The sequence below is a fragment of the Notolepis coatsorum genome (genome assembly GCF_963971535.1).
Source record: "Notolepis coatsorum genome assembly, chromosome: 5".
In the NCBI taxonomy this organism is placed as follows: domain Eukaryota; kingdom Metazoa; phylum Chordata; class Actinopteri; order Aulopiformes; family Paralepididae; genus Notolepis; species Notolepis coatsorum.
The window spans coordinates 149,605,681-149,633,011 of NC_140169.1; the positions used below are offsets into that span (position 1 = coordinate 149,605,681).

The 27,331-nt window shown below is 41.7% G+C and overlaps 1 protein-coding gene across 5 annotated transcripts in view; it reads left to right on the top strand.

Annotated features, from left to right (window-relative positions):
- mbnl2 (muscleblind-like splicing regulator 2) overlaps nt 1-27,331 on the top strand; it is a 180,286-nt gene that overhangs the window by 139,979 nt on the left and 12,976 nt on the right. The window contains exons 2-9 of one of the 5 annotated variants that reach the window (XM_084315169.1): nt 589-753; nt 5,882-6,088; nt 6,650-6,877; nt 11,166-11,213; nt 12,586-12,787; nt 13,002-13,067; nt 24,094-24,129; nt 25,461-25,540. In XM_084315169.1, the coding sequence (XP_084171295.1) occupies nt 589-753; nt 5,882-6,088; nt 6,650-6,877; nt 11,166-11,213; nt 12,586-12,787; nt 13,002-13,067; nt 24,094-24,129; nt 25,461-25,540 (1,032 nt within the window). The remainder of the gene's footprint in view (nt 1-588; nt 754-5,881; nt 6,089-6,649; nt 6,878-11,165; nt 11,214-12,585; nt 12,788-13,001; nt 13,068-24,093; nt 24,130-25,460; nt 25,541-27,331) is intronic. The other 4 variants (XM_084315170.1, XM_084315172.1, XM_084315173.1 and 1 more) reach the window with 4 other exon arrangements.

Sequence of the window (27,331 nt, forward strand, 5' to 3'; positions counted from 1 at the left end):
GTGCTCTGTGTGTTCAGTCACTGTGGTTTAGTTTTGACGTGGTGTTCTGTGTGTTCAGTCACTGTGGTTTAGTTTTGACGTGGTGTTCTGTGTGTTCAGTCACTGTGGTTTAGTTTTGACGTGGTGCTCTGTGTGTTCAGTCACTGTGGTTTAGTTTTGACGTGGTGTTCTGTGTGTTCAGTCACTGTGGTTTAGTTTTGACGTGGTGTTCTGTGTGTTCAGTCACTGTGGTTTAGTTTTGACGTGGTGTTCTGTGTGTTCAGTCACTGTGGTTTAGTTTTGACGTGGTGTTCTGTGTGTTCAGTCACTGTGGTTTAGTTTTGACGTGGTGCTCTGTGTGTTCAGTCACTGTGGTTTAGTTTTGACGTGGTGTTCAACATATCGAGAGATGCTCCAGGACTGGATATATTGACTCCAAACAATTGAAGGGGGAGAAATATATATTGCCATTATTCTAAGCAAGTATGTGAAGATTCCTTGTTAATCCAGGATGAATAAATAATACAGTGAATAAGTAATGCAGAAGAAAATCTTATCCTATATATCCTAATGTGTTATCCTGTTTCTCCTCTGTCTGTCTGAACGCAGGGTCGATGCTCAAGAGAAAACTGCAAGTATCTCCATCCTCCTTCGCATTTAAAAACCCAGCTGGAGATAAACGGACGCAACAACCTCATCCAGCAGAAGACTGCGGCGGCCATGTTGGCTCAACAGATGCAGTTCATGATCCCCGGGGCGGGCATGCAGCACATGGTGAGTCAGGCACAACTCGTTAGTAAGAAACTTATATTGTGTAACTTCTCTGTGAGTTGGAAGCCGCCTGAATGCAAAGGCGAAGATAATATTCAATGGTTTTGTTGCAACAGGCGCACGTCCACCTACAAACGCCTCACGTTTTTTGAAGCAACGCTTTTTCGGGCGCTCCCGGTTGAAAAAGTTTCACCTTTAGCCACAGAGCATCACTGACATCAACGCCACCGTCTTGTCGACGGACCAATCAAATCAACCGAGGGGAGGGATTACAAATCCGAGGTATCTGAAGAGAAATTGACAGCCGGCGATGTTCAAAGCGTACGATAGTTAGCGTTAGCCGTCAATGCGAATGGTAGTAACGTATGTATGTAACTTATGTAGCGTTAGCTGAGGTAGCAACGGTAATCAGTAGTAATGTATGTAACTTATGTAACGTTAGCTGAGGTAGCAACAGTAATCAGTGGTAATGTATGTAACTTATGTAACGTTAGCTGAGTTAGCAACAGTAATCAGTGGTAATGTATGTAACTTATGTAACGTTAGCTGAGGTAGCAACAGTAATCAGTAGTAATGTATGTAACTTATGTAGCGTTAGCTGAGGTAGCAACAGTAATCAGTGGTAATGTATGTAACTTGTAACGTTAGCTGAGGTAGCAACAGTAATCAGTAGTAATGTATGTAACTTATATAACATTAGCTGAGGTAGCAACAGTAATCAGTGGTAATGTATGTAACTTATGTAATGTTAGCTGAGGTAGCAACAGTAATCCGTAGTAATGTATGTAACTTATGTAACGTTAGCTGAGGTAGTAACAGTAATCAGTAGTAATGTATGTAACTTATGTAACGTTAGCTGAGGTAGCAGCAGTAATCAGTAGTAATGTATGTAACTTATGTAACGTTAGCTGAGGTAGCAACAGTAATCGGTGGTAATGTATGTAACTTATGTAACGTTAGCTGAGGTAGCAACAGTAATCAGTAGTAATGTATGTAACTTATGTAACGTTAGCTGAGGTAGCAACAGTAATCAGTAGTAATGTATGTAACTTATGTAATGTTAGCTGAGGTAGCAGCAGTAATCAGTAGTAATGTATGTAACTTATGTAACGTTAGCTGAGGTAGCAACAGTAATCAGTGGTAATGTATGTAACTTATGTAATGTTAGCTGAGGTAGCAGCAGTAATCAGTAATAATGTATGTAACTTATGTAACGTTAGCTGAGGTAGCAACAGTAATCAGTGGTAATGTATGTAACTTATGTAATGTTAGCTGAGGTAGCAGCAGTAATCAGTAGTAATGTATGTAACTTATGTAACGTTAGCTGAGGTAGCAGCAGTAATCAGTAGTAATGTATGTAACTTATGTAATGTTAGCTGAGGTAGCAGCAGTAATGTATGTAACTTATGTAATGTTAGCTGAGGTAGCAGCAGTAATCAGTAGTAATGTATGTAACTTATGTAGCGTTAGCTGAGGTAGCAACAGTAATCAGTAGTAATGTATGTAACTTATGTAACGTTAGCTGAGGTAGCAACGGTAATCAGTAGTAATGTATGTAACTTATGTAACGTTAGCTGAGGTAGCAACGGTAATCAGTAATCCTGTAATCCTGTTTGCGGACGACTCAGCCCTGCTGGTCTCTGACAAGAACAAGTTACAGGTTGAAAAAACCCTCAGCTTGGAACTAGGCAGAATCTGCATATGGCTCGTTGATAACAAACTATCATTACACATGGGCAAAACAGAGTCCATTCTCTTCGGTTCAAATAACAAACTCAGCAAGACCGACGGCTTCTCAGTTACAGTGGGTGACAATATTGTCACAAGGAAAGATGAAATTACCTACCTGGGTTCCATCCTAGAGGCTAATCTCTCCTGTGACAAAATGGCATCCAATGTAATAAAAAAAGTCAACCAACGAACTCGATTCTTGTACCGGATCTCCTCTCTGGTAAACAAGAATACCCTGAAGACTCTGGCAGGAGCACTCATTCAGGGGTACTACGACTATGCTTGCACCTCATGGTACCAAAGCACCTCAAAGGCGCTAAAAACAAAATTACAAACATCTCAAAACAAACTGGTCAGACTACTGCTTGACCTTACTCCTAGAACCCACCTCACCCCTGCCCACTTTGACAACCTAGGATGGCTTAGAGTAGACGACAGAGTACAGCAACTTGCAATGGGCCTGGTCTACAAGATACACTACACGACCAAGGTACCCATGTACATGTCAAAATACTTCCCAAAGGTCAGTGAATACCACGATCACAACACCAGAGGGAGCTCCACAAATCATGTTAAACCCAGATTCGGCTCAAATAAGGGACTAAACACGTTTCGCAATTATGCCACATCAATGTGGAACGCCCTACCCAAAGCTGTAAAGGAATGTGGATCACTACCCACTTTCAAAACCTCTCTCAAGGGACACCTACGGGAGACTGCAATTCAACACTGGCCCCTGTAAATATCCTAACCCAACCCCCTCCAATGTACAGTCATTTACCTAGTATGGTTTTGTCAATAGTCCAATGTACAATTTTGTTTGTTTGTACAGTGTCTCCTCCCCCCCCCCCCTCAATGTACAGTTTTGCTTGTTTATACAGTGTGTGCCCCCCCCCCCCAACCACCTCCAATGTAAATTACCCAGTATGGTTGTCAATATCCCAATGTACCCAACCCCCCCCCCCACCCAACCTCCTCCAATGTACAGTTTCTACGTCAAATGTATATACTCCCTTTTCTTGACTCCTTCTGTATCACAAACAGTACTGTATTTGCAAATCTGGTATGTCATAAATGTATAGATGTAGCAGTACTGACTATCTGTATGTCATGTATGTCATATATGTCCTGATGAATTGAAAATGGGGGACCCTGATGTAAACAAGACGAAAGTCTTTCTCTGGTCTGCATCCCCTTAACAATTGTGTGTATTGAGCTGTACTGTATTGTACCCATTCTGCAATCTGTTAATAAAGTTTTCAATCAAGTAGTAATGTATGTAACTTATGTAACGTTAGCTGAGGTAGCAACAGTAATCAGTGGTAATGTATGTAACTTATGTAACGTTAGCTGAGGTAGCAACAGTAATCAGTGGTAATGTATGTAACTTATGTAACGTTAGCTGAGGTAGCAACAGTAATCAGTGGTAATGTATGTAACTTATGTAACGTTAGCTGAGGTAGCAACAGTAATCAGTAGTAATGTATGTAACTTATGTAACGTTAGCTGAGGTAGCAACAGTAATCAGTAGTAATGTATGTAACTTATGTAGCGTTAGCTGAGGTAGCAACGGTAATCAGTGGTAATGGATAACTTATGTAACGTTAGCTGAGGTAGCAACAGTAATCAGTGGTACCGCTCGTTGTGCCCTGTGCACTTGCTCTTCTCTATGTTCACCGCCTCGCGTTTGAGCGCACGAAAAAGGCGTCCAATGTGATCACAGCCTAAAGGTAAGGGGGAAACCCAAAAAGCATAATATGGTCTCTTTAACCCTTTCACTACCACACTACAAAGGGTTAACCCTGTCACTACCACACTACAGAAGGTTAACCTTTCACTACCACACTACAGAAGGTGAAACTTTCACTACCACACTACAGAAGGTGAAACTTTCACTACCACACTACAGAAGGTTAACCTTTCACTACCACACTACAGAAGGTTAACCTTTCACTACCACACTACAGAAGGTTAACCTTTCACTACCACACTACAGAAGGTTAACCTTTCACTACCACACGACAGAAGGTTAACCTTTCACTACCACACTACAGAAGGTTAACCTTTCACTACCACACTACAGAAGGTTAACCTTTCACTATCACACTACAGAAGGTTAACCTTTCACTACCACACTACAGAAGGTTAACCTTTCACTAACGCACTACAGAAGGTTAACCTTTCACTACCACACTACAGAAGGTTAATCTTTCACTAACACACTACAGAAGGTTAACCTTTCACTAACACACTACAGACTGTTAACCGTCTGTAGTGTGGTAGTGAAAGGGTTAAAGACAGCATGTGGATCAGTCGAAGCCCTTCTTCTCTTAGTTTGTCCTGTGCTCTTCGTGGGATTTGAATCCTCACCTTTGCTTTCAGCATCCTCATTTCTGTTTTACGACTAAGGCCTTTTTGGAAGCTCTTACTTTCCTCATTGCTTGTAACGGGGGTTCGCACAAGGTCCTTGAAGTGCTTTATTTTTCAACAAGGTGCTTAAAAAGTCCTTGAAATTAAAATCAACCATTCGCATTGAAAGTTTTGTTCCATGATATTTGTATTTATCCATGATAAAATTGTTCTGAATCACGAAATATAAAAAAAAATTGTTAAAGTGTAACTAATTGTCAGAAATTGGTTTTAAGTAGAGATGTCCGATATATTATCGTCCTACCGATATTATAGGCCGATATTGGCCTTAAAATGTAATATCGGAAATTATCAGTATCGTTTAAAAAAAAATTATATATTTTATTTATATATAAATTTATATATATAACCTTTATTTACCCAGGCAAGTAAGAACAAATTCTTATATACAAAAGCAGCCTCACCAAAAAGCAAACGCCTTTTGAGGGAAGGGGGGGGTGGGAGGCTGCAACAAAAACAATGTATGTACATGCATACAAGTAAATAAAATACAAAATTACAGTAGCAATAGTATACAAGGAAAATTACAATAAATAAGGGAGAGAGAGGGAGAAAGGGAGAGTGAGAACCAGAGGGAGAGAGAGAAGAAAAGGGGAGATGCACAGATAATGTTTACATTTAGAATGCCTTATTGAATGCATCCAGTGAAATTAACACATCAATGCATACTTTTATTGTCAAAAGTATGCATAATGTTGTGTTAATTCCACGACAAGAGATATGCACGTGAAAGACAAGACCCGCATATATCGTATCGGAAATTAAGAGTTGGACAATATCGGTATATCGGATAAAAAAAAAAAAGCCAATATCGAGCATCCCTAGTTTTAAGCCATAAATATTGGATCGGATTTTTATTTTATTTTATCCTTTTAAATGCCCTTTTAAAAATGAAAAATAATGCTTAGGTAAGTACCTTGAATTTCATTGTGCAATGTCTGTGGGAACCCTGCTCTCTCTCTCCTTGCAGCCCACGTTTCCCCTCGCCCAGGGGCTCGGCACCAACCCGGGTCTCAGCTACGCTCCGTACATCACCCCCATGAGCCACGGCATGGGCCTGGTCCACCCTGCCGAGATGATGCCCAGCACCCAGGTCATGGTCCCCGGCAGCCCCCCCGGCGCGCTCCAGGGCTCCTCCTGCCCCTCGCAGAAGCTCCAGCGCACCGATAAACTAGAGGTATCGGAGCACGGCGAGAGATTGTTTAGTTTAAATATTACTATTGACATGCATACCATTTTAAGGCATTCGTATGCACTTACCTTTTGAACGCTGTGTTTTGTGTTGAGGGGGATTTCTTTTTTATTATGGAATTACTTAAACAGCTGTGACCATGTATGCGGGTGCATTCATACACACACTTACATTTATTCATGTAGCATCCAAAGTGACAAGTCAGCAGGAAGTGTACAGCTCTGGCAGCTAAGGGTCAGTAAGATTGTTCACCAAACAGTGCTGAACTTGAGCTACAGTCGAGTGCATAGTAGTAGAGACATATAGCATAGTAGTATAGGCACGGTAGATTCCTTAGTAGCAGAGTGCATAATAGTAGAAGGCAGTACGAAGGTTAGTTGTTTTATTGTTCTTTTACATACTTGACCTCCAGGCCAAACGTCAGCCTCCTAGGGTGAAAACCAACTAGAAGGGTGGTCACACTTTTGTGGACCAACCAACCAAGCAAACAACAGCTATAGAGCTGCTGGTCGCAGCTGATAAAAGTGTCTTTCCCCCCCCGGTCAGGTGTGCCGTGAGTTCCAGAGGGGGAACTGCGCTCGTGGGGAGACGGACTGCCGCTTTGCGCACCCCAGCGACAGCCCCATGATCGACACCAGCGACAACACGGTCACCGTCTGCATGGACTACATCAAGAGCCGCTGCTCCCGCGAGAAGTGCAAGTACTTCCACCCCCCGGGGCACCTGCAGGCCAAGATCAAGGCCAGCCAGCAGCAGGTGAACCAGACAGCCATGGTGAGACAGAGCCCAGCGTGGTGCAACACACACACACACATCAAGGCTATGATGGAGCGGGAAATCTCTTGTAGTCAATGTAGACGAGCAACATTGGCCGACAGTTGTGATCCCAGTGTTTTTGTCTGCATTCAAGACGATAATCACCGCTGCTAGAGAAACGTTTACTGTATCACTTACTACGTAAACTTTATTTCTTTATTACATTTTGGTAATTTTACATTATATAATCCAAAACATTATACAGCCCATTTATTTGGAAACGGTACTCTTTAACGTAATAAAATACCCCCGAAATAAGATGAGCTTTAAAACCTGTGCTAGAACCAAAACTGGGATTTGACTTGGAGCCAAAACCAAAATAATCACACAATCACTACAACCACAAAATAATGTGGTTACACTGCACCACCCTGTGTTGTGTTGTTCCTTATAGCCTACAGTGTTGCCCACATTGCAGCAATACCTCCATCAACGCTGTTTCAGGCAATATTGCTCGTCTCCATTGCTCCAAACAGTTGCCTCTGTACGATTCTTTATACTAACCTGAAGATGAACCTTCGATTAGCATAAAGAGGAGTGCTATGTTCATCATGTCATAGAATGTGGAGCACTGCTTTAAATATTCCTTTTATTGATCTAATTTATTGTACATCAGATATTATTGTTTATGATCTACTAATAGGGTCATTACTTTGAACTTAAATCTACAAATAATGAAAGCATAAAATATTATCTTATGACTCCTGGTACTTTTTTTTTATAAACGAAAAGACCTAAACCTAGCTGAATCTTTGTATTCATGGCTATATCGGAAGTGAAGGAGATACAGTGGATTCTGTATTTTAGTCATTGAACGTCACTAGGTACTTGAGATCTAGTGCATTGGTGCAGTGGATAACGGGAGAGTTGGCTGAATATTCACACATTTTAAGAATCCATAGGTCCAGTCCAATTGATACTACAAAGAACTCAATTCACAAATGTATTGGGACTGTTCCAAATCATAGGAATAGACCTCTCAGATGCATCATATCTTTCCCCTTTTAAGGAGTTTTAGAAAGGCTTACTTACCAGTGGCTAAGACATGGTTTGTGATCAGTACCTGGTGAAGTGCAATGATCCCAAACATCGCAATATCTCTTAAGTGTTTTTAACTTCTTTTAACTTAACTTCTCCCTCTGCTCTTCATGCTTTACAGCAGTAGAGTAGTTTGCTAACATCTGCCAAGTAAACCTGTCTCTCGTCTGCTAAGCCCTCTATCTGACACTCTGAAAGTCTTTCTGAACGTAAACTAGACTTGGTGCTTTTAACAATTATATAATATATATATTAATTAATTTTAAAAAATATATATATTTAGGCACCTGCCCAGTGCCCTCTAATACTTTAACACGGCTCTCTCTCCGAAGCCACCCCGCTTCAATTAGCATACGTTAGATGTTCTTGCAGAAAAGACCTTGCGGACGCCTTGCATGCCTTCCATAGTGGTCTGCAGTGCCTGTGCTGTATGTTAGACTTGTAGACCTGCTACTTTACCTCGTCTTTCATGTATCTACGTACATTCTTTATACTACTTCATATACATTCTCTTTCCTTCTTTAAGTCTTTCTTTCTTTTAGTTTTCTTTGCATGATCTTAAGCTTATACTTTGGGCTCACAATAGCAAGTGATGCTTGTTTGGAATGCTATTGCTTTTCCTTTTTTGTTGCTTTTTGTTCAGCTTTAGACGTGTTCTTGTTTTAAGTAATTCAACTTAATTTCTAAATGATTAGACCTGTAATTAAGATACATCTCCAGGAATTAACTAAAATACAGCACAAATTATATGATCAGGGTATCTGCAGGGTATTAACAAGTCTTTAAAAAGTATTCAACTCATAATTCTCAATTTAAGGCATTAAAAGGTATTAAAACTAGGGATGTTCGATATTGGCTTTTTTTTTTACCGATATACCGATATTGTCCAACTCTTAATTTCTGATACCGATATCAACCGATACCGATATATGCAGGGTTCCCCCCCCCCCCCCCCCCCCCCCCCCAAAACTGAATAATCTCAGTTAATTAACATTACATATCTCTTGTCGTGTAATTAACACAATATTATGCATACTTTTGACAATAAAAAAAATCTGAATTTGTTCTTACTTGCTTGCCTGGGTAAATAAAGGTTAAATAAATGTAAAAAAAAAAAAAAAAAAATTTAATAATTTCCGATACCGATCATTTCCGATATCACATTTTAATGCCAATATCGGCCGATAATATTGGACATCCCTAATTAAAACATCTTAGATTTAATTTGCACAGGTATTACATTTGGGGGAGGGGCAGCCCGCTGTCAGGAGATGAAATAATATAAAATATATGAAATGTTCTTGTATTCAAGTCATTGTTGCGGCGGTCAGGTGGCGTAGCGGAGATTGTGCTCGTCACCAATGCAAGAGGCTGCGGTCTCGACTCCCGGAGAGTCAGCATTGCCTTGGCTCGGGCTGATCGCTATACTAACTCGTTTGGCTGAGTTAGGGGGAGGGGAGCCGTGGGTGGGTCCTGGGCGTTGTGGACAGTGACCCCTACAGTTCGGTCGGGGCACCTGCACAGCGAGGGTAGAATCTGGAGAGAGGTAGTGCGACCTTCCACACGTTACACTCTCCCAGTGAGAATCTGCGCTGCCAGGCTGGCTGCCGGAGGAAAGCATGCGACAGTCTCCGGCCTCCCGGACCAACAGTAGGGGGGAGTGCGCACCAACCAGGAAGGGGGTTGGGAATTGGCATAACGACTGTGGGATGGGAGAAAAAATCGGAAAAAGGAGGGGGGAAAAGATAATAAAAAAAAAATCATTGTTTTTTTGCTACCGGGAGCTTGGTGCGTCTGGCGAGAACTCGTATGGAACGCGTGATAATTTAAATTGCCGCGCAAGTGCAGCTGCCAGTTCAGTGTCGCTATGTGTTTAGTTTTTTTCCTAGTATGATCGTGAAATTGGTTTTAAGTTTATTTGCAAAAGGCAGACAGTGCATATTAATCAACATAACAAATTTAAATACGCCAGAATTAGCCAGAAGGCTAGATTTCATCTGTAGTCCCTGGCCAAGATGTTAAAAAAGGCATCAACCTAAAGTGATAAAAAAGGTTGTCATACATAACATACATCAAATAGGCCTACATAAAATACAATTCATCATCACAATATACAAATGTTTACAAAAATACACATATAAAACAGAATAAAGGTGAATTGCATACACACACAGTTAATGAATTTAGATTTTGTAATTTTTTTGTATTAAAGTGGTATTAAAAAGGTCTTAGAAAGTCTTAAATTTAATTTGTTGTAACCTGCAGATACCCTGATAATGATACAATGTTATTTTCTTGCATCTAAATGGAAAAGTTGTAAAAACCAGTGAAAACAACAGGAGAAGGATTCCAGTCCTACTCTCTCAGGTCTTCTAGGCGGCATTATGCTACAGAAATGTCTCACTTTAGAACCTGTGAATATTGTCTCATTAGACATCAGTATTAAAACAGAGCTCCACATTCTGTGCATTATGATAACCGGGGTGAACTCTTCTCTCTGCTCAGTTACTCTGACATTGTGTTTAGGCTAGCAACGTTTACATTAGGCTACGGTCTATATTTTTGCTTTTTCATTGTGTAATCCTTCATTTAGCTTCAAAATAACACTTTATTTCCTCAGTCTTGCGCATTATATATAATCCACTTCCTTAAAGCAGTAATTGTCAGTGTATGTATTCCTGCATTATATATATAATCCACTTCCTTAAAGCAGTACTTGTCAGTGTATGTATTCGCGTGTTCATCATTGCCTCAGTGTTATAGCTGTAGTGTGTTCTGATCATCATTAATAACCACTGATCAGCTATTATTGTCTTTGAGTGACCACTGTATCAACAAACACGACTGTAGTTACAAATAATAATCTATGCCATTGTACAGTGTTGTTTTTCTAAATCCTATTAGATTAAGCTATTGATGAGTAGTAGACTAGCCGCTGACCTACTAATCCAGGAGCCCTACTGTAGCTACTAGCTAGCTCTACGCGTGTCCTTGAATCAGTTATTTTGGTTACTGTGCATGCGTATTGTTTTGTATGTGGTATACTACATTCAGATTATTTTTGTTTTTGTTTTTTTTCCTTCTCACCTATCCACAATGCAATGCTGTCCCCCCCATGATGCACCTCTGCTTGCTGTTACCTGTATGTTAATACGCTTGACTCCCATTGGCCCACTGCCATCATGTGCTCGCTGCCTGCTATTAAAAGACTCAGTCGACAGCAATGAAGCGACCCCTCGAGGCAGCTGTAGACCTGGTACTTTGACCTTTCACCTTTTGCTTTGCATGGAGCTATTAATTGTACTGTAACAACTCACAAGAGATTTTTGTTTTTAATTTCGATCATTTATTTTGGTTTACTACCTCTTTAAAACCTCATCTCCTGTAGTTTGTGTACAAAATCATTCACCTTCAGTTTATCCCTTTGATTAATTAAGCCGATGGATATTTCTTTAAGTTTAAAATGTTTACCTGTGTTTACTTTAAGTATTACAGCCATTCACTTTAATGTTATCATAAAAACCTTGATGTTGTCATTCTGTTGTAGCTGTAACCATACAGGTATATTGTGCTGTATAGTCATTTCTGAACTGCTGTTTTGTTATTCAAATAGAAGTATAAGGCTGTGATCACATCGGACACCTTTTTCTTGCGCTCAAACGCAAAGTGTGGTGGCGTACATAGAGAATCTAAAGTGCACATACATTACTACTGATTACTGTTGCTACCTCAGCTAACGTTACATACCGGTAAGTTACATACATTACCACTGATTATTGTTGCTACCTCAGCTAACGTTACATAAGTTACATACATTACCACTGATTACTGTTGCTACCTCAGCTAACGTTACATAAGTTACATACCGGTACATTACCACTGATTACTGTTGCTACCTCAGCTAACGTCACATAAGTTACATACATTATTACTGATTACCGTTGCTACCTCAGCTAACGTTATATAAGTTACATACATTACCACTGATTATTGTTGCTACCTCAGCTAGCGTTACATAAGTTACATACATTACTACTGATTACTGTTGCTACCTCAGCTAGCGTTACATACATTACTACTGATTACTGTTGCTACCTCAGCTAACGTTACATACATTACTACTGATTACTGTTGCTACCTCAGCTAACGTTATATAAGTTACATACATTACCACTGATTATTGTTGCTACCTCAGCTAGCGTTACATAAGTTACATACATTACTACTGATTACTGTTGCTACCTCAGCTAGCGTTACATACATTACTACTGATTACTGTTGCTACCTCAGCTAACGTTACATACATTACTACTGATTACTGTTGCTACCTCAGCTAACGTTACATAAGTTACATACATTATTTACCGCTTACTGCCCTCCAGGCGTTGCTGTTCATATCTCGTCGTGGTAAGACCTGCTCGTACAAACAAGGTTTGTCTGAAACTGCCAAAATGAGCTTTGACAAAAGCATCGGAAACTATAGCAAAAAAAGGCAACGGGGGTCGGGGGGAGTGTTCAAAAAAGCGTCCGACGTGATCACAAGAGCTCAGAGCTCTTCAGCCAGTCAGACGGAAGAGTGACGGGTAGACCGTAGCTGGTTATAACATGTCTTCCTGTCGCGCCTGTAGGGGTTCCCGCACAGCATCATGCAGCCCCATCCAAAGAGACAAGCGCTGGAGAAGAGCAACGGGGCCCTGGGCTCTCTGGGGGCCCTGGGAGCTCTGGGCTCTATGGGCACTCTGGGCTCTTTGGGCTCGCTCAGCTTTTTGCACTACCAGCAGGCTCTGGCCAACGCACAGCTCCAGCAGTCCGCCGCTTACTATCCCACAGGTATGTTCTTACCACGAGTGTTGTTTTTTCTTTTCCCAGAGGGATGTGATTTAGGGACAACGTGTGCCTCCCTGAATTGAAAACTTGAGGAGCATGGGAAGGATCTGTGAAAATAATCGATTCTCTGTCTCTGTCTCTCTCTCTTTCTCTCTCTCTCTCTGTCTCTCTCTCTCTCTCTCTCTCTCTCTCTCTCTCTCTCTCTCTCTGGTTTCAGACACGGGCTCCATCTTTGGGTTTCCAGGAAGCACAGCGATGTACTGCCCTGCAGAAGCTAACCGCAGTAACTATAATTTTCTTTCCCAAAATTTGTTATAAGTGCTTATATACTTCTTCTCCGTCTGTTTTTATTTTGTGACAAAGTTTCAATCTTGACGGAGTTCAATCTTGTTCTATTTTAGAGAAAAGGGGTATAAAGAATTGCAGGGTTCGCACAAGGTCTTTGAAGTGCTTGATTTAAAAGAAATTATAATTAATGCCTGGAATTCCTTGAAAACAGCCCATTTTTTAACAAGGTGCTTAAAAATTGTAATTCAAATCAATCATTCGCATTGAAAGTTTTGTTCATCCATGATAAAAAAATTCTGAAACAAGAAATATAATTTTTTTTTATTTAAAGTGTAACTAATTGTCGGACATTGGTTTTAAGCCATAAATATTGGATCCGATTTTTTTTCCTCTAAAAATAACAGCATTTAAAAGTGAATTGTATCCTTTTAAATGCCCTTTTAAAATGAAAAATAGTGCTTGGAAAAGTACTTGAAAGTCATTGAATTTCATTTTGCAATGTCTGTGGGAACCCTGGAATTGATAGTCAAAGAACTTTAAATTATGTTTTTTTTGGTAGATATTTTATTGTTTTTTTCTGGGCAGGGGAGAGAGAGAGAGGAAGTATGGGAGGATAGATGGGCGAGACATTCGGTAAAGGTCGCCGGGTCCGGGAGTCGAACCCGGGACGGCCGTGTTGCACTGCAGTGCTGTATGTGGTGCGCCACCCTGGCACCCCAGTCAAAGAACTTTAAAGTAGGCATGCTCGATATTGGCTTTTTTACCGATACCGATATACCGATATTGTCCAACTCTTAATTTTCCATACCGATATCAACCGATACCGATATACCGGTATGCATGGTTTCCCCCCCAAAAAACGGAATAATTTCAGGTAATTAACATTACATATATCTTGTCGTGTAATTAACACAACACTATGCATACTTTGACAATAAATTAAATAATAATTTGTTCTTACTTGCTTGCCTGGGTAAATAAAGGTTAATTAAATGTTAAAAAAAAAAAAAAAAAAAAAAAAAAATTAAACCGATACTGATATTTTCCGATATCACATTTGTATGCCAATATCGGACATCCCTACTTTAAAGGCATTTATCTCAGTTTCACTGTTTGCGTACTTACCGTGGTTAGCTTCTGCAGGGCAGTGTAGTCTACGGTCATATGCCGTATTTCATAATTTTTTTTGTTTCAAACCTTTATTCCAACTCGTAAGCCACACATTACAGCGACGACGAGCGTACACAACAAGACACAGTTTATCAAAAGTGTATAGGCACAGTAGATGAGAATAAACGATAAAGAAGTCGACACAGTGGTCGGAGATCATACTTTTAAATGCAGCAAAAGAAGGAAGAACCTTCAGCTTCACAGTCGAGTCGAGTCGGAGTCCGAAGCTACGAGTCTTGAATCTTACATTCATATAGCGCCTTTCAGGAGACCCAAGGCGCTTAACAGCTAAGGGAGGGGGACAGGGAACAACGTAACAACAAAATAATAATCAAAAGGAAAGAAAGAAAGAAAGAAAGAAAACAAAAGAAAAAAGGAAATCAAGGGGCGCCCCAGTGGCGAACCACATAACGCGCTGAGTCGCGGCACGGCCGACCCTGGTTCGATTCCCGGACCCGTCGTTATTTGCCGAATGTCTTCCCCCCACTCTGTCTCCCGTTCCTCCTCTCTCTCTCTCTACTGGACTGCCCGGTAGTAAAAAGCGATAAACACTAAAAAATGTATCTATAAAAAAAAAGGGGGGGGGAAATCAGGCAGTCATTTACAAATTTGGTTTTGAGTTGGGATTTGAAGGAGTGCAGGGATGTAGCACTCCTGTAGCACCAGAGTTTTATTTGTCACGGCATACAAGTATACAATGAAATGCGGGTGGTCTTGCCCGCAACGATGTGCAATACAGTAGTACAACATATAATAGAATCCAATAAATAGCACTACGGATAGCACTACGGATGTTTGGAGGGAGTGAGTTCCAGAGGGTGGGTGCGGCCACAGAAAAGGCTCTGGGACCGACAGTCCGCATGTTGGTGGTGGGGATGGAGAGGAGACCGGAGTCAGAGGACCGCAGCCTCCGGGGCGGGATGTAGGGATGGAGGAGGTCCGCTAGGTACCGGGGGGCAAGGGAGTGAAGGGCTTTGTAGGTGATGAGGAGGATCTTGAAATTGATGCAGGACTTGACTGGAAGCCAGTGGAGGTGGATGAGGGTGGGGGTGATGTGGTGCCAGGACTTGGTGAGAACCCTGGCAGCAGAATTTTGCACAAATTGTAGCCTGTTCAGGGCATTACTGGGTAGCCCTATGAGGACAGAGAGAACATAACTTAACCCTTTCACTACCACACTACAGAAGGTTAACCCTTTCACTACCACACTACAGACGGTTAATGGTAGTGAAAGGGTTAACTGTCTTTAGTGTGGTAGTGAAAGGGTTAACCGTCTGTAGTGTGGTAGTGAAAGGGTTAACATTCTGTATTGTCGCAGTGAAGGGGTTAACCATTTGGTAGTGTGGTAGTGAAACGGTTTACAGTAGAGAACATAACTTAACTGCTTTCAACACGCTCATTTTAAGATAAGATATTCCTTTATTGATCCCCTTGGGGAAATTCGGGCGTCATGGCAGCAGGGGGGAGGGGTGGTACAGGTATGGGCAGGGTAATGGTAGAAAGACATAAATATAGGCAATAATATTAGATCTGAATATATAGAAACATGAGAAAAAATAAACAGTGTAACACTGTATGCCCTGTCGGTTATATTATATGTTACAATAAATATAGGCAATAAAGAATTTGAATCTGAATATATATATGATAAGAGCTACAGGTAGTCTCTATATATCTCAATCACCTACTCGAGATATAAACCCGTGGCCGCTCGATATCCCCCGGCGAGGTGCTAAACTCGCCAAGTTCTCGAGTCAATTACTATTTCTGTCTAGATTACTTCAAGTCACTGGTCTAGTTATATCCAGTTGATATGAAATGTAATCATGAAGAGTTGTTAATCTCTTCTTGTTTGTAATAAACCGAATGTATGTCTAGGAGAACTCTTATAGACTATAATAAACATAATATTATTATCATCATCATCATTATTATCATCATTTTACGAAAGGGATTGTAATACTGCTCATTTGAAAGCTTGGTTGTATTACTACTTTGTTAATAAGTATTACCACTGTACTAACACGTAATCATTGTTTGCACGCCCCAGTACCTCCTGTCCTCCTCTCCTCCTCCGCCAGCGGGACCAACCATCCAATCCTGCAGTGATTTAGACGGTCGATTTCCCACATAACTCGACAGAGTCCGTCGGACACAGAGATACCGGATCCCGCAAACAACAAACATTGCCATGTATATTATTTATACAGTACATAGCATATATATATATATATATATATATATATATATATATATATATATATATATATATATATATATATATATATATATATATAATATATCTTTTAGCTGAAAAGCATTAACCAGTCAATTGATTCAATCTGCATTAGGTTACAGTACATTCATAGTCACCCTCCATAAGAAATCAGGGCGTCGGCTGGCATCGGGGCACATTGCTGGCAGAAATCAGTCCAAGGACTCAAAAGATATATTATAAAAAGCTGTTTTTATTTAGAACGGTACAAAAAAGCACTGTATTGGAAATATCCATTACAGTTTAAAAGATTATATAAAACAAAACATCCTATCTTCTAAGATCGCAATGGCCTGACACGGCTTGTGCCTGCCATGGAAAACTCTGAAATTCTGGTCTCTCGACTGGGAGCAGTCCTTTTTATATCATGTCAAGACCTCTGTTCTATTGGCCCAAAAACAGTGATATCACTGTGATGTCATTTCACTAGCCAACCAACCTACACTACATACAGATGAATTCTCCTCCCCCTGTATTCGTCACAGTAACTTGAGCAACCGACTACCTTGTGCTGGAAAATCCCTATTCGTTACTAGCAGAGGCCCAAGGTCGTCTTCACATTCCTTAGTGGCCAAACAGTATTGACATGGAAGCAATATATGTACTATATAGTACATACAGTATATACATATATATACACATACTTGTACCAATCATTGGTTATATGTCTACTCTATGTAGGACAGGCAAGGGTTAACATGTGTGCCAACCTGCTGTTTTTTCATTGTGCAGAGCAGCATGCAGGCGCTGTCTCTATGGCCGCATTCCTAAGGGAAACTCCTTGCTGCATGTTGGGCAGAAGAGAATGGCCTGTGTACACTTGTGAATACAAAGTGAAGTGAATACACTTCCTGCATTATAAGTGTATCAAGAGTATACAGGTCATATACATAGCTCCAATCATATATAAGAACAGGATGTCATAATAACCAGTGTCACTAGTTGACTTGTGGCACTTAACATGTGTTTACACATAACGTGTTTCTTCTCAATTCCTTTCTGACTGGGCATTACCAGCCAGAATACATATCACATCTAGACACATACAGTAACATATGCCTAGATCTAAAACAGATATATACCATAAACATATGCTTAAACCTTTTACATCCCACAATTGACAGAGAGAACAGGATGTCATTATTAACTAGTGTCACTAGTTGGCTGTGACACTTTACAATATACTATGAGTGAGAGTAAAGTAAACCGTGCACACGTTTACTTTATACGTCATGCATTGTAGTAGAGCAGGTTTTTGAGCTTTTCCCCCCGTTGTGCTTCCTTCGCATTTCTTCTGCACTTTAGCGTTTATCTGTGCGCATAATTCACGTTCCTTCTACAAATTTGTTACAAATGAAATGTGAGTTAAGAGCTAAAGGAACTATCTCCAGGTAAATGAGGAAGCTTCAAAAAGTAGCAGTCATCAGGATCTGATCTAAACATTAACGTTGACAGATGGAATAACTGAAAATGAGACAATGGTCACATTCAGCTTTATAATTCACATTTTAGGCTGGAATTATTTGCCTTTTTTGATTTGGTATGTAACTGATTTGAAGTAACCATTTACATTTATTAACACATAATTTGCATTGCTCACGGATGAATGCAGGGGTGATGTGGGAATGAGACACATTTATACAGAGAGCTGTTCATTTGCAAATTATGCACAGTTGATGTCTGCAGTTGATGCCTGCAGACAGACCATTAAAAAGAGTCATCATGTCCTGACAGCAGCCTACCACTCTCTTAGTATGTTACCCGTATGGAGACGGAGTAGGAGAGACACAGGAGAGAAGGTTCTTTATTGAGACAGTAGGAAGGCTGAGAGGGAGACAGAGTAGAGGAGACACAGGAGAGAAGGTTCTTTATTGAGACAGTAGGAAGGCTGAGAGGGACACAGAGGAGAGAAGGTTCTTTATTGTGACAGTAGGAAGGCTGAGAGGGACACAGAGTAGAGGAGGTTCTTTATTGAGACAGTAGGAAGGCTGAGAGGGACACAGAGGAGAGAAGGTTCTTTATTGTGACAGTAGGAAGGCTGAGAGGGACACAGAGTAGAGAAGGTTCTTTATTGAGACAGTAGGAAGGCTGAGAGGGAGACAGATGAGAGGAGGTTCTTTATTGAGACAGTGGGAAGGCTGAGAGGGAGACACAGGAGAGAAGGTTCTTTATTGAGACAGTAGGAAGGCTGAGAGGGACACGGGAGAGAAGGTTCTTTATTGAGACGGTAGGAAGGCTGAGAGGGACACAGGAGAGAAGGTTCTTTATTGAGACAGTAGGAAGGCTGAGAGGGAGACAGATGAGAGGAGGTTCTTTATTGAGACAGTAGGAAGGCTGAGAGGGAGACAGAGAGACACACAGAGAAGGTTCTTTATTGAGACAGTAGGAAGGCTGAGAGGGAGACAGAGACACGGAGAGAAGGTTCTTTATTGAGACAGTATGAAGGCTGAGAGGCAGACAGAGTAGAGGAGACACAGCAGAGAAGGTTCTTTATTGAGACAGTAGGAAGGCTGAGAGGGAGACAGAGTAGAGGAGACACAGGAGAGAAGGTTCTTTATTGAGACAGTAGGGAGGCTGAGAGGGAGACAGAGGAGAGGAGGTTCTTAATTGAGACGGTAAGAAGGCTGAGAGAGAGAGACACAGTTCTCCACGCGGCCCCGGGGGAGTATTTCATAAAGCAGGAACAGCCAGTCGGCCTTTGAACCTTTGACCGGGAGTCAACTATATCTTTTATGTTTTGGATTTGAATCTGTAAAACTAAAGTTGAAACACTTGGTCTGGGAATGTGATTCGTGTTGATAATCGTTAATCGTGAACAAAATATCTCATCTTATCTTAGAGCTTATTGAATGAAATTTTTTGGAAAGTGATCTGGCCACCTGGGCGGTTTGTGAAGCGGCCTCCAGTACTTCAGTGGCGTCAGTGGACACCCCTGTCTCGTCTCGTCATCTCCGTCAGGCGTAGGGATGGGTCACGTCGGTACTACAGAGTACCGATTCACGTGAGATCCGCCGGTGCCACATTTCGGTACTGTAAAAAAAGATACGCAAAATACACGCTTACCTAGGATTTGACTTGATTCAACAACAAAGCAGTTGGGGCAATGGCAAGCCGAAAACTATCGCAAGTGTGGCTACAGACAAGCTCGCTGCAATATTATATATATTAACAAATTGTTCTAAATAAATAATAATGATAATAAATAATTTGAAGTTTGGATACATTTTTTACAACTGAGGTAGTAGGTAGATACAATTTTTAGACTAAAGTACAGAAAAAAGGTACCGTTGGGTACCGGTATCGATTCACAGGTACCGGTATTGTTTCAAATGAACGGTACCCAACCCTAGTCAGGTGAGAGGGTCTCTCGCGAGTCTATAACAAACGGTTCAAAGGATACAAAAAGGGGTGCGGCCTAAGGATCGGGGGAGTGGTCAACATAGACCATTTGAAGACCATTTGAAACTTTCGGACTTTTCAGTTTTACATTTTTTTGGGCTTTTCAGAGTTTATAAAAAAAATTCTGACTTTTCCGAGTTTTTGAAAATGTTTTGACTTTTTCGAGTTTTTGAAAATGTTAGAACTTTTCCGAGTTTTTGAAAATTTTCGGACTTTTCAGAGTTTTAAAATGTTTTCGTATTTTTCCGAGTTTTATAAATGTTTCAGACTTTTCCGAGTTTTAGAAATTTGTCAGACTTTTCCGACTTTTTGAAATTTCGGACTTTTCCGAGTTTTAGAAATTGTTCTGGACTAAGGGGGTGTGGCCTACGGGGGCGTGGTCAACATCGGAAAGAGGATATCCCTACACAGTACAATGGCACAACCCGCAAGTCTCTACGACAAACGGTTCAAGAGATACACTGAGGGGTGTGGCCTAATGGGGCGTGGTCTAATGATCGGGGGAGTGGTCAACATTGACCAATGAAAGAGGATATCCCTACCGAGTACAATGGAACAACCCGCAAGTCTCTACGACGAACGGTTCAAGAGATACACTGAGGGGGTGTGGCCTAAGGGGGCGTGGTCTAAGGATCGGCGGAGTGGTCAACATCGACCAATGAAAGGTGGTCAACATCGACCAATGAAAGAGGATATCCCTACTGAGTACAATGACACAACCCGCAAGACAGAGGGCGCTGTCAAGCAATTCAGTACTGCAACACAGAGGGTAACTTAAGGGTTAAGTCCAGGGGAGGTCATTGGCAGGTCAGCTGAGCCATGAGCCTCACAGCTGTTAGGCTGAACCAATCATGCATCAGGTGATGCAATCACGAATGGCTTTGCATTTTCACTTTGAATGTATTCCAATGGAGGCAGATGCATGACTGCATTGTCACGATAAGAGATGAAGCGTTGTGAAGCGCACATGAGCACTTCAAGGAGTAGGCGAAGGGTTGTGTGCGATATTGTGGCATTCCGTCGACAATTGTGGCCCTGGTGGCGATCGGAACAGAAGGGGAAAAAAGCTCAAAAATCATCGTATTTCTAGAGTGGGATTACATTGGTGTCTATGGGGAGGAGAACCTTCAAACAAATGGTCATCAGTTGAGATAGAAATGTCCAATTCAATTTATTTTTCTTTTGTGAGCGAACAGATGTTTTGATGTTTGTTTTTTTTCTACGTCCAAAATTGAGATCACTCTCGCAATTTACCCAAGGTAGTGGAAAAAAATTATTCCAGCTCCCGCACTCTAACTTGCAATGCATTTCCAATGGGACCGAAATGTTCCCGTTTAAAGTCTATTCGTAGTCAAACGGTGCGGTGAAACTTTCCGAGTTTGAATAGCGAATAGCCGGTCGTTTTGATACCTTTCACGTGTATGGGGCGCGAACGCTCTGGCACGAGTAGTGTTTGCAAAATCGGTGGAATAAAGAAAGAATAATAAAAATAAAAATAGTATAGATTACTATAGCTTAGCCAGGTCACCCACACTAATAAATAATTTGAAGTTTGGATACATTTTTTACAACTGAGGTAGGTAGATACAATTTTTAGACTAAAGTACAGAAAAAAGGTACCGTTGGGTACCGGTATCGATTCACAGGTACCGGTATCTGTTCAAATGAACGGTACCCAACCCTAGTCAGGCGCTGCTTTGTTTCCCCGCCTCGCGTCTCTAGCCTCGCCGGACGGCGATTAGCCTCCACTAAGGCTGTCAATCGATAAAAATATTTAATCTGATTAATCGCATGATTGTCCATAGTTAACTCGTGATTAAACGCAAGTTAATCGCATATTTTTTTTTATCTGTTCTAAATCTACCTTAAACTGATCGTTTTCAAGTTTTAATACTCTTATCAACATGAGACCAATGCTTGCTTTATGCAAAATAATCATGTTTATTTATTGCCACAATGAGAAATACTGTCCAGAATCGTCAAGTAATTAAATTAAATAAAAAGCCCAACAAAAAAATAGATGGGCAGAAAGAAATGATGAGCATACCAATTTACTAACTGTAACATTACATAGTAATGATTACTGACACAGTAGTGTGTTGAACTTTACACTTGAACTATTCATCCCCATTTTTTTGTTAAAGCAGCCATTTAACACAAAAGGATGACCCTCATGCATTGCAAATTTGCATACAATTCAAAACAAACAAAATAATTTAAAAGAAAATAATAATTTAAAACAATGAATAAAGTGTGCATGAAATAATAGGGGGAAGAAAAAGTTAGGAACTTGTTACATTCACCCACACAAGGGCTGAGTACCCCCCCCCCCTCTCTCTTTCACACACACTCCTAGCTCTCTCTGTTGCCCCTTCCTCATCTCTCTCACCCCCCCTCTCTCTCCCTCTCGCTCACACACACACACACACACACTTTGAGTCAGAAACAAACATAGTATCAACGAGAGTATCATTAACATGTTGAGTGCCAGCAACGCGTTTTGTCATTAGTTCATGCCGCCCTTTGAGTGCCGGCAACGCTATATAGCGTTTGTTTGTCGTATTTTCTTTTATTGGCGATTTGAATTCATATTTCATCAATCGAGCCTCACGCTAGTGTTGCAGAGTCTCTCTGAGCTCAATTGGGAAGATACCGCCCCCTATCGTCTCTCCCTGTGGTACCGCACCCCATTAGTTTAGACTTTCCTCATTTTACTTTTCCGTCAAGCCAACTGAAGAATCCATTTTGATCGCAGACCATCAGAACAGCATGGATTATGTATTTCCAGCACCCAATCGTGGGACGGCAAGTTCGGCGCCTATTTCCGGGTCTAACAGCCTGCAAACTACCTAACGCCTAGTTTATCACTGGTTAAGCTTAGGCGACTCTTTCGCAGTTGGTTAAGGTTAGAGTTTGGCATCAGGGCAGGCGTTCTATCGCCCTGCTCTAAGACAAACTCTAACCTTAACCAACTTCAAAAGAGTGCCTAAGCTTAACCAGTGTAGAAACTTGCGGTCCCACGATTGGCGCACATGTCACATGATCAGAAACACGCGTGGCCAATCAGAGACGCGGAAACACAAATTTGTTGTCGAAAGTACATGGACAATTTTTCCATGTCACACGCGCAAGCTTTGGATGATCACAACGAGAGAGAGGCCCATTGAACCCAGCAGGACAGTGAGCTTGTGGATTAAGCTGAAATCCACTTGTCCGGTCCGCTTGAAGCCTTTTTACAACGCTTCCGGGTTCCTGTTTTGCGCTCTGATTGGCCAGGTCATGTGACATGAGCGCCAATCGTGCGACGGCAAGTTTCTACACTGGTTAAGCTTAGGCACTCTTCAAAGTTGGTTACGGTTAGAGTTTGTCTTAGAGCGTGACGGCAAGTTCTTTCGCCGGTTAAGCTTAGGCACTCTTTCGAAGTTGGTTAAGGTTAGAGTTTGTCTTAGAGCATGGCGATAGAACGCCAGGTAGTTTGCAGGCTGTTCGACGCGGAAATGGGCAAACACGCTATTGGGCGCACATGTCACATGACCTGGCCAATCAGAGCGCCGGAAACGCGGATGCATTGTAAAAAGGCTACACGCGTCCGGTCCTTTTGAGTAAAAAAAATAAAAATATGTTTGATTCTAGTTGTGATTTTGAAATAAAATTTTCGGCACCCCCGAAGCTCTTGCCACGGTACACCACTGCTATAGGGATGGCACCGCTACCACCTTCTTCACTAGCCACAGCGAGTCTGGAGTACAGTATCTGCCCATCCCACATCTGATCCTTTACTGTTAATGAACGGTATAGATTGTAGACCATTAGTCACTGGCATCACTGGGCAAACATTATTGAGATAAAAGCCATTTTTCACCTTTTTGAGAGAGCTAACATTCTTCTGTGTTAATTTCAGACGTGTCACACATGGCTCATGGCAGTGGATTTCAGTATCGGGGAAGGGGAAGGGGGGGGGGGGGGTTTCCCAATACCAATGCTATTTTTTTTATAGCCTGGTATCTGTCCGATATCCCATCCCAGTATCGGTAGTTGTGTGTGTGTGGCCTCACGCCTGCTGCCACTAGGATGTCGCCGCTGTGTGTGGATCATGCTGAAAACAGTCTGGGCCTAACCTGCCTCTCTCCTCCCCCCCACCCTACCCACCCCCCCTTTCCATTGCATAACCACACAGGGTCAGTGTTGTGCATGACTCCTGCTACCAGCGTTGGTAGGTGCCTCGCTTGTTTTCTCTAATATGTCTTGCAATGAATAGAGAACATGGGGGGGGGGGGGCTGTTGACTTTAAAAGACATTCTTGTTATTCCAACGCTGCTTAGGATAAACAGCGGTCTGAGGCACGGGGGCGAGGCTAGCGCACTGTTTGAGAGAGGGAGGGAGGGAGAGAGAGAGACACTGTTTTAGGGAGAGAGGGAGAGAGAGAAAAACACTGTTTTAGAGAGAGAGAGAGAGACACTGTTTTAGGGAGATAGTGAGAAACACTGTTTTAGAGAGAGAGAGAGAGAGGGAGACAGAGGGAGAGAGAGAGACACTGTTTTAGAGAGAGAGAGAGACACTGTTTTAGGGAGAGAGAGAGAAACACTGTTTTAGAGAGAGAGAGACACTGTTTTAGGGAGAGAGAAACACTGTTTTAGAGAGAGAGAGAGCAGCACTGTTTTGGAGAGAGAGGGAGGGAGAGAGAAGCACTGTTTTAGAGAGAGAGAGACTGTTTTAGGGAGAGAGAGAGAGAGAGAGAGAGAGACACTGTGAGAGAGAGCAGCACTGTTTTAGAGAGAGAGAGAGAGAGAGAGAGAGAGAGGGGGGGAGGGAGAGAGAGGGAGGGAGAGAGAAGCACTGTTTTAGAGAGAGAGAGACTGTTTTAGGGAGAGAGAGAGAGAGATAGACGGGCCGCTAAACAGCGCTCTGAGGGGAATAAGATTCACCTTCAGTTCTTACTCTCGACTTTCCTCTCACGGGTTTTGATCACGTTGGGACAGACGTGCTTGTTCTTCTCATTGACCCACGTTTTATTTTATTATGGTTTTTTAACCCCTCAATTATTCATAATTATGACTTGTTTTTGCAGTGATAGTGTTGGCCTCCACAGCGCAGCACGCCCACTGCACCCTGGGAAATCTGATCATCAACACAGAGATCCTGTTTTATTTTACTTCTTCTTATATACATATGTAAATTTTTCATACACATACATTAAGTAAATCTCCTTTCAAAAAGCATAGTATTATAACATGACGTGCTGCTGTAGGGTCCACTGACCTCTTACCAGGATCTCAGACGATGAACACATTTCCTAACCTCTCTCTCTCTCTTTAGCGGCCCTTATTGTTTTCTTCTCTCTCTCTCTCCATGCCGTCTTGTTTTGCTGTGTGTGAGTGCTGCCACCTGCTGGTCTAACGATGGCTTTGCCGCTAATGTCATTCTCTGTTCGCCTCGGCAAAAGAAAAGAAAAAATTTATTTTAAAAAGAAAGAAACCGTTGCTACGGTGACCATAATGCTCCGCCTACCTTCTCATTGCTTCCATGGTTCCCCTCCTATCCTAGTCCCTATGATGTACAGTGCTGCGCCCGCTGCTGCGCCTGCCTCAAGCCACCCCTACGCGGCAACAGCGCCAGCCAATCAGGTTTGCTCCTTTTTTAAAGCTTTCTTTCACATGAATCCTTTGAGCTCTAAATAAGTGCTTGTTTTTCCAAATGGGGGGGGGGCTCGCTCTGCCCGACGAGTCGAGGCCGCCACGTGTTTAGAACTAATGACGCTGCATTTTTGCCAGCGGCCCTGACTGCACTTATTTAGAGGTCGCTCATCTGCATACAGTAGTTGTTTTGTGTTGCATTAGTTCCCTTTTTGCATGTATTTTTATTTTTTTTTGCTTTCTTCAATGTCGAGTAAACTTTTCTTCTTCAACATACAGTTACAACCTTCTTGAGTGAGGAGGGAGATTAAACAACAAACAGTTACAACCTTCTTAAAGGGGAACTATCTTATAAATGGCCTTTTTCAGTGTTTAGCATTGTTTCCTAGCTATGTGGACTTATATTAATATGATCTATGTCTCTAATTATCATATTGGCGCATTCTTCCAATTCTCCTCTCACAATATTCACCCTCACTGAACTGAGTCATCTGAAAATGTGCTGATTTGTGATGTCAGAAAGACACCGCTGCATGATAATGTTCAGGCGAGTCAGTAACTTACCATTGTGGTTGGAGCCCAGCCTCAAAACGGCTTAGGATCTTGAGGTAGAAAAATGCTGTTTTTGAGGACTTGATTAGAAATAAAAAACAATGAATTAAAAAAAATAAAAAATTACAGAGGTGTTCCATAAACTCACAGGAATTGTGTAAAAGTGCCCAAATAGTGAAAGAAATAGTAAAATAGTTCCCCTTTAACTCATTGGACGCCAGTCACGAGTATAGTCGGGTTAACTCGCCGACGCTTGAGCGCCAAACACGATTATAGTCGGGTTTTAATCGTTATTTCTTTTATTAGCGATATCCATCCAACCTGATGTTATCGTTGGGAATGGATCTGAGCTCGCAAAAGGGCAAATGCCGCCGCCTATCGTCTCCCGGATGGTATTACACATCATTGGATTGGATTGGCTGGGGATGTGCATAAAAAAAAAAGTCTGGTCCAGGTTTAACTTCTCGCACATGCAGTATCGTTGTACCACGTTGACTGGGGGGACTGGGAGCAGCGTGGATTATGTGTTTTGGATATATAACGTTGGATCAATAAACGCGATCAATATTTGGAATGGCGATCAGGAATTGGATTCATCTTTTTGCAGGACATCAGATGTGAGGTAAGGAATCTATGTTACGAATCTTGGGTTAATCAGATGTTCCTTTCACCGCCATCGGAGCGTGTGTGTGTGCCGTTGGCGCTGACCAATGCACGGATAAGCGATTTTTCAGCCCGCTTCTGTATGGTGCATGATGACACATATACTATCGATAATCTAGTGTTTATTTGAAAACAATTCATAAATCCGCCGAAAAATTTGGTGTTTTGTGTATTCCACTAAAGGGCTATCGCACCTTTCTCTGGAATTACTAGAAATCACCAAAACTATACTCTTATTTAAAACGGAAATGTACCTGAAAAAACAATCCGTTTCGTACATGTTGACTGCAAGCAACTCATTGATAAGCGACGTGTGTATTAGACCCATAGCCATAATTTAAGATATATTCTAAGCACTCGCAAATATCCCCGTCCTCCCATTGATTAAAGTGGTGGCCATCAAGCCATAATTTCCCGGAAGGGGCGTGGCGCTCAATGAGTTAAGTGAGGAGGGAGATTAAACAACAAACAGTTACAACCTTCTTAACACTTTGTGCGCCAACAACGAGTATACTTGTTATTGCCCGCCAATCATTGTGCGCCAACAACGAGGGAACTCGTTTTTGG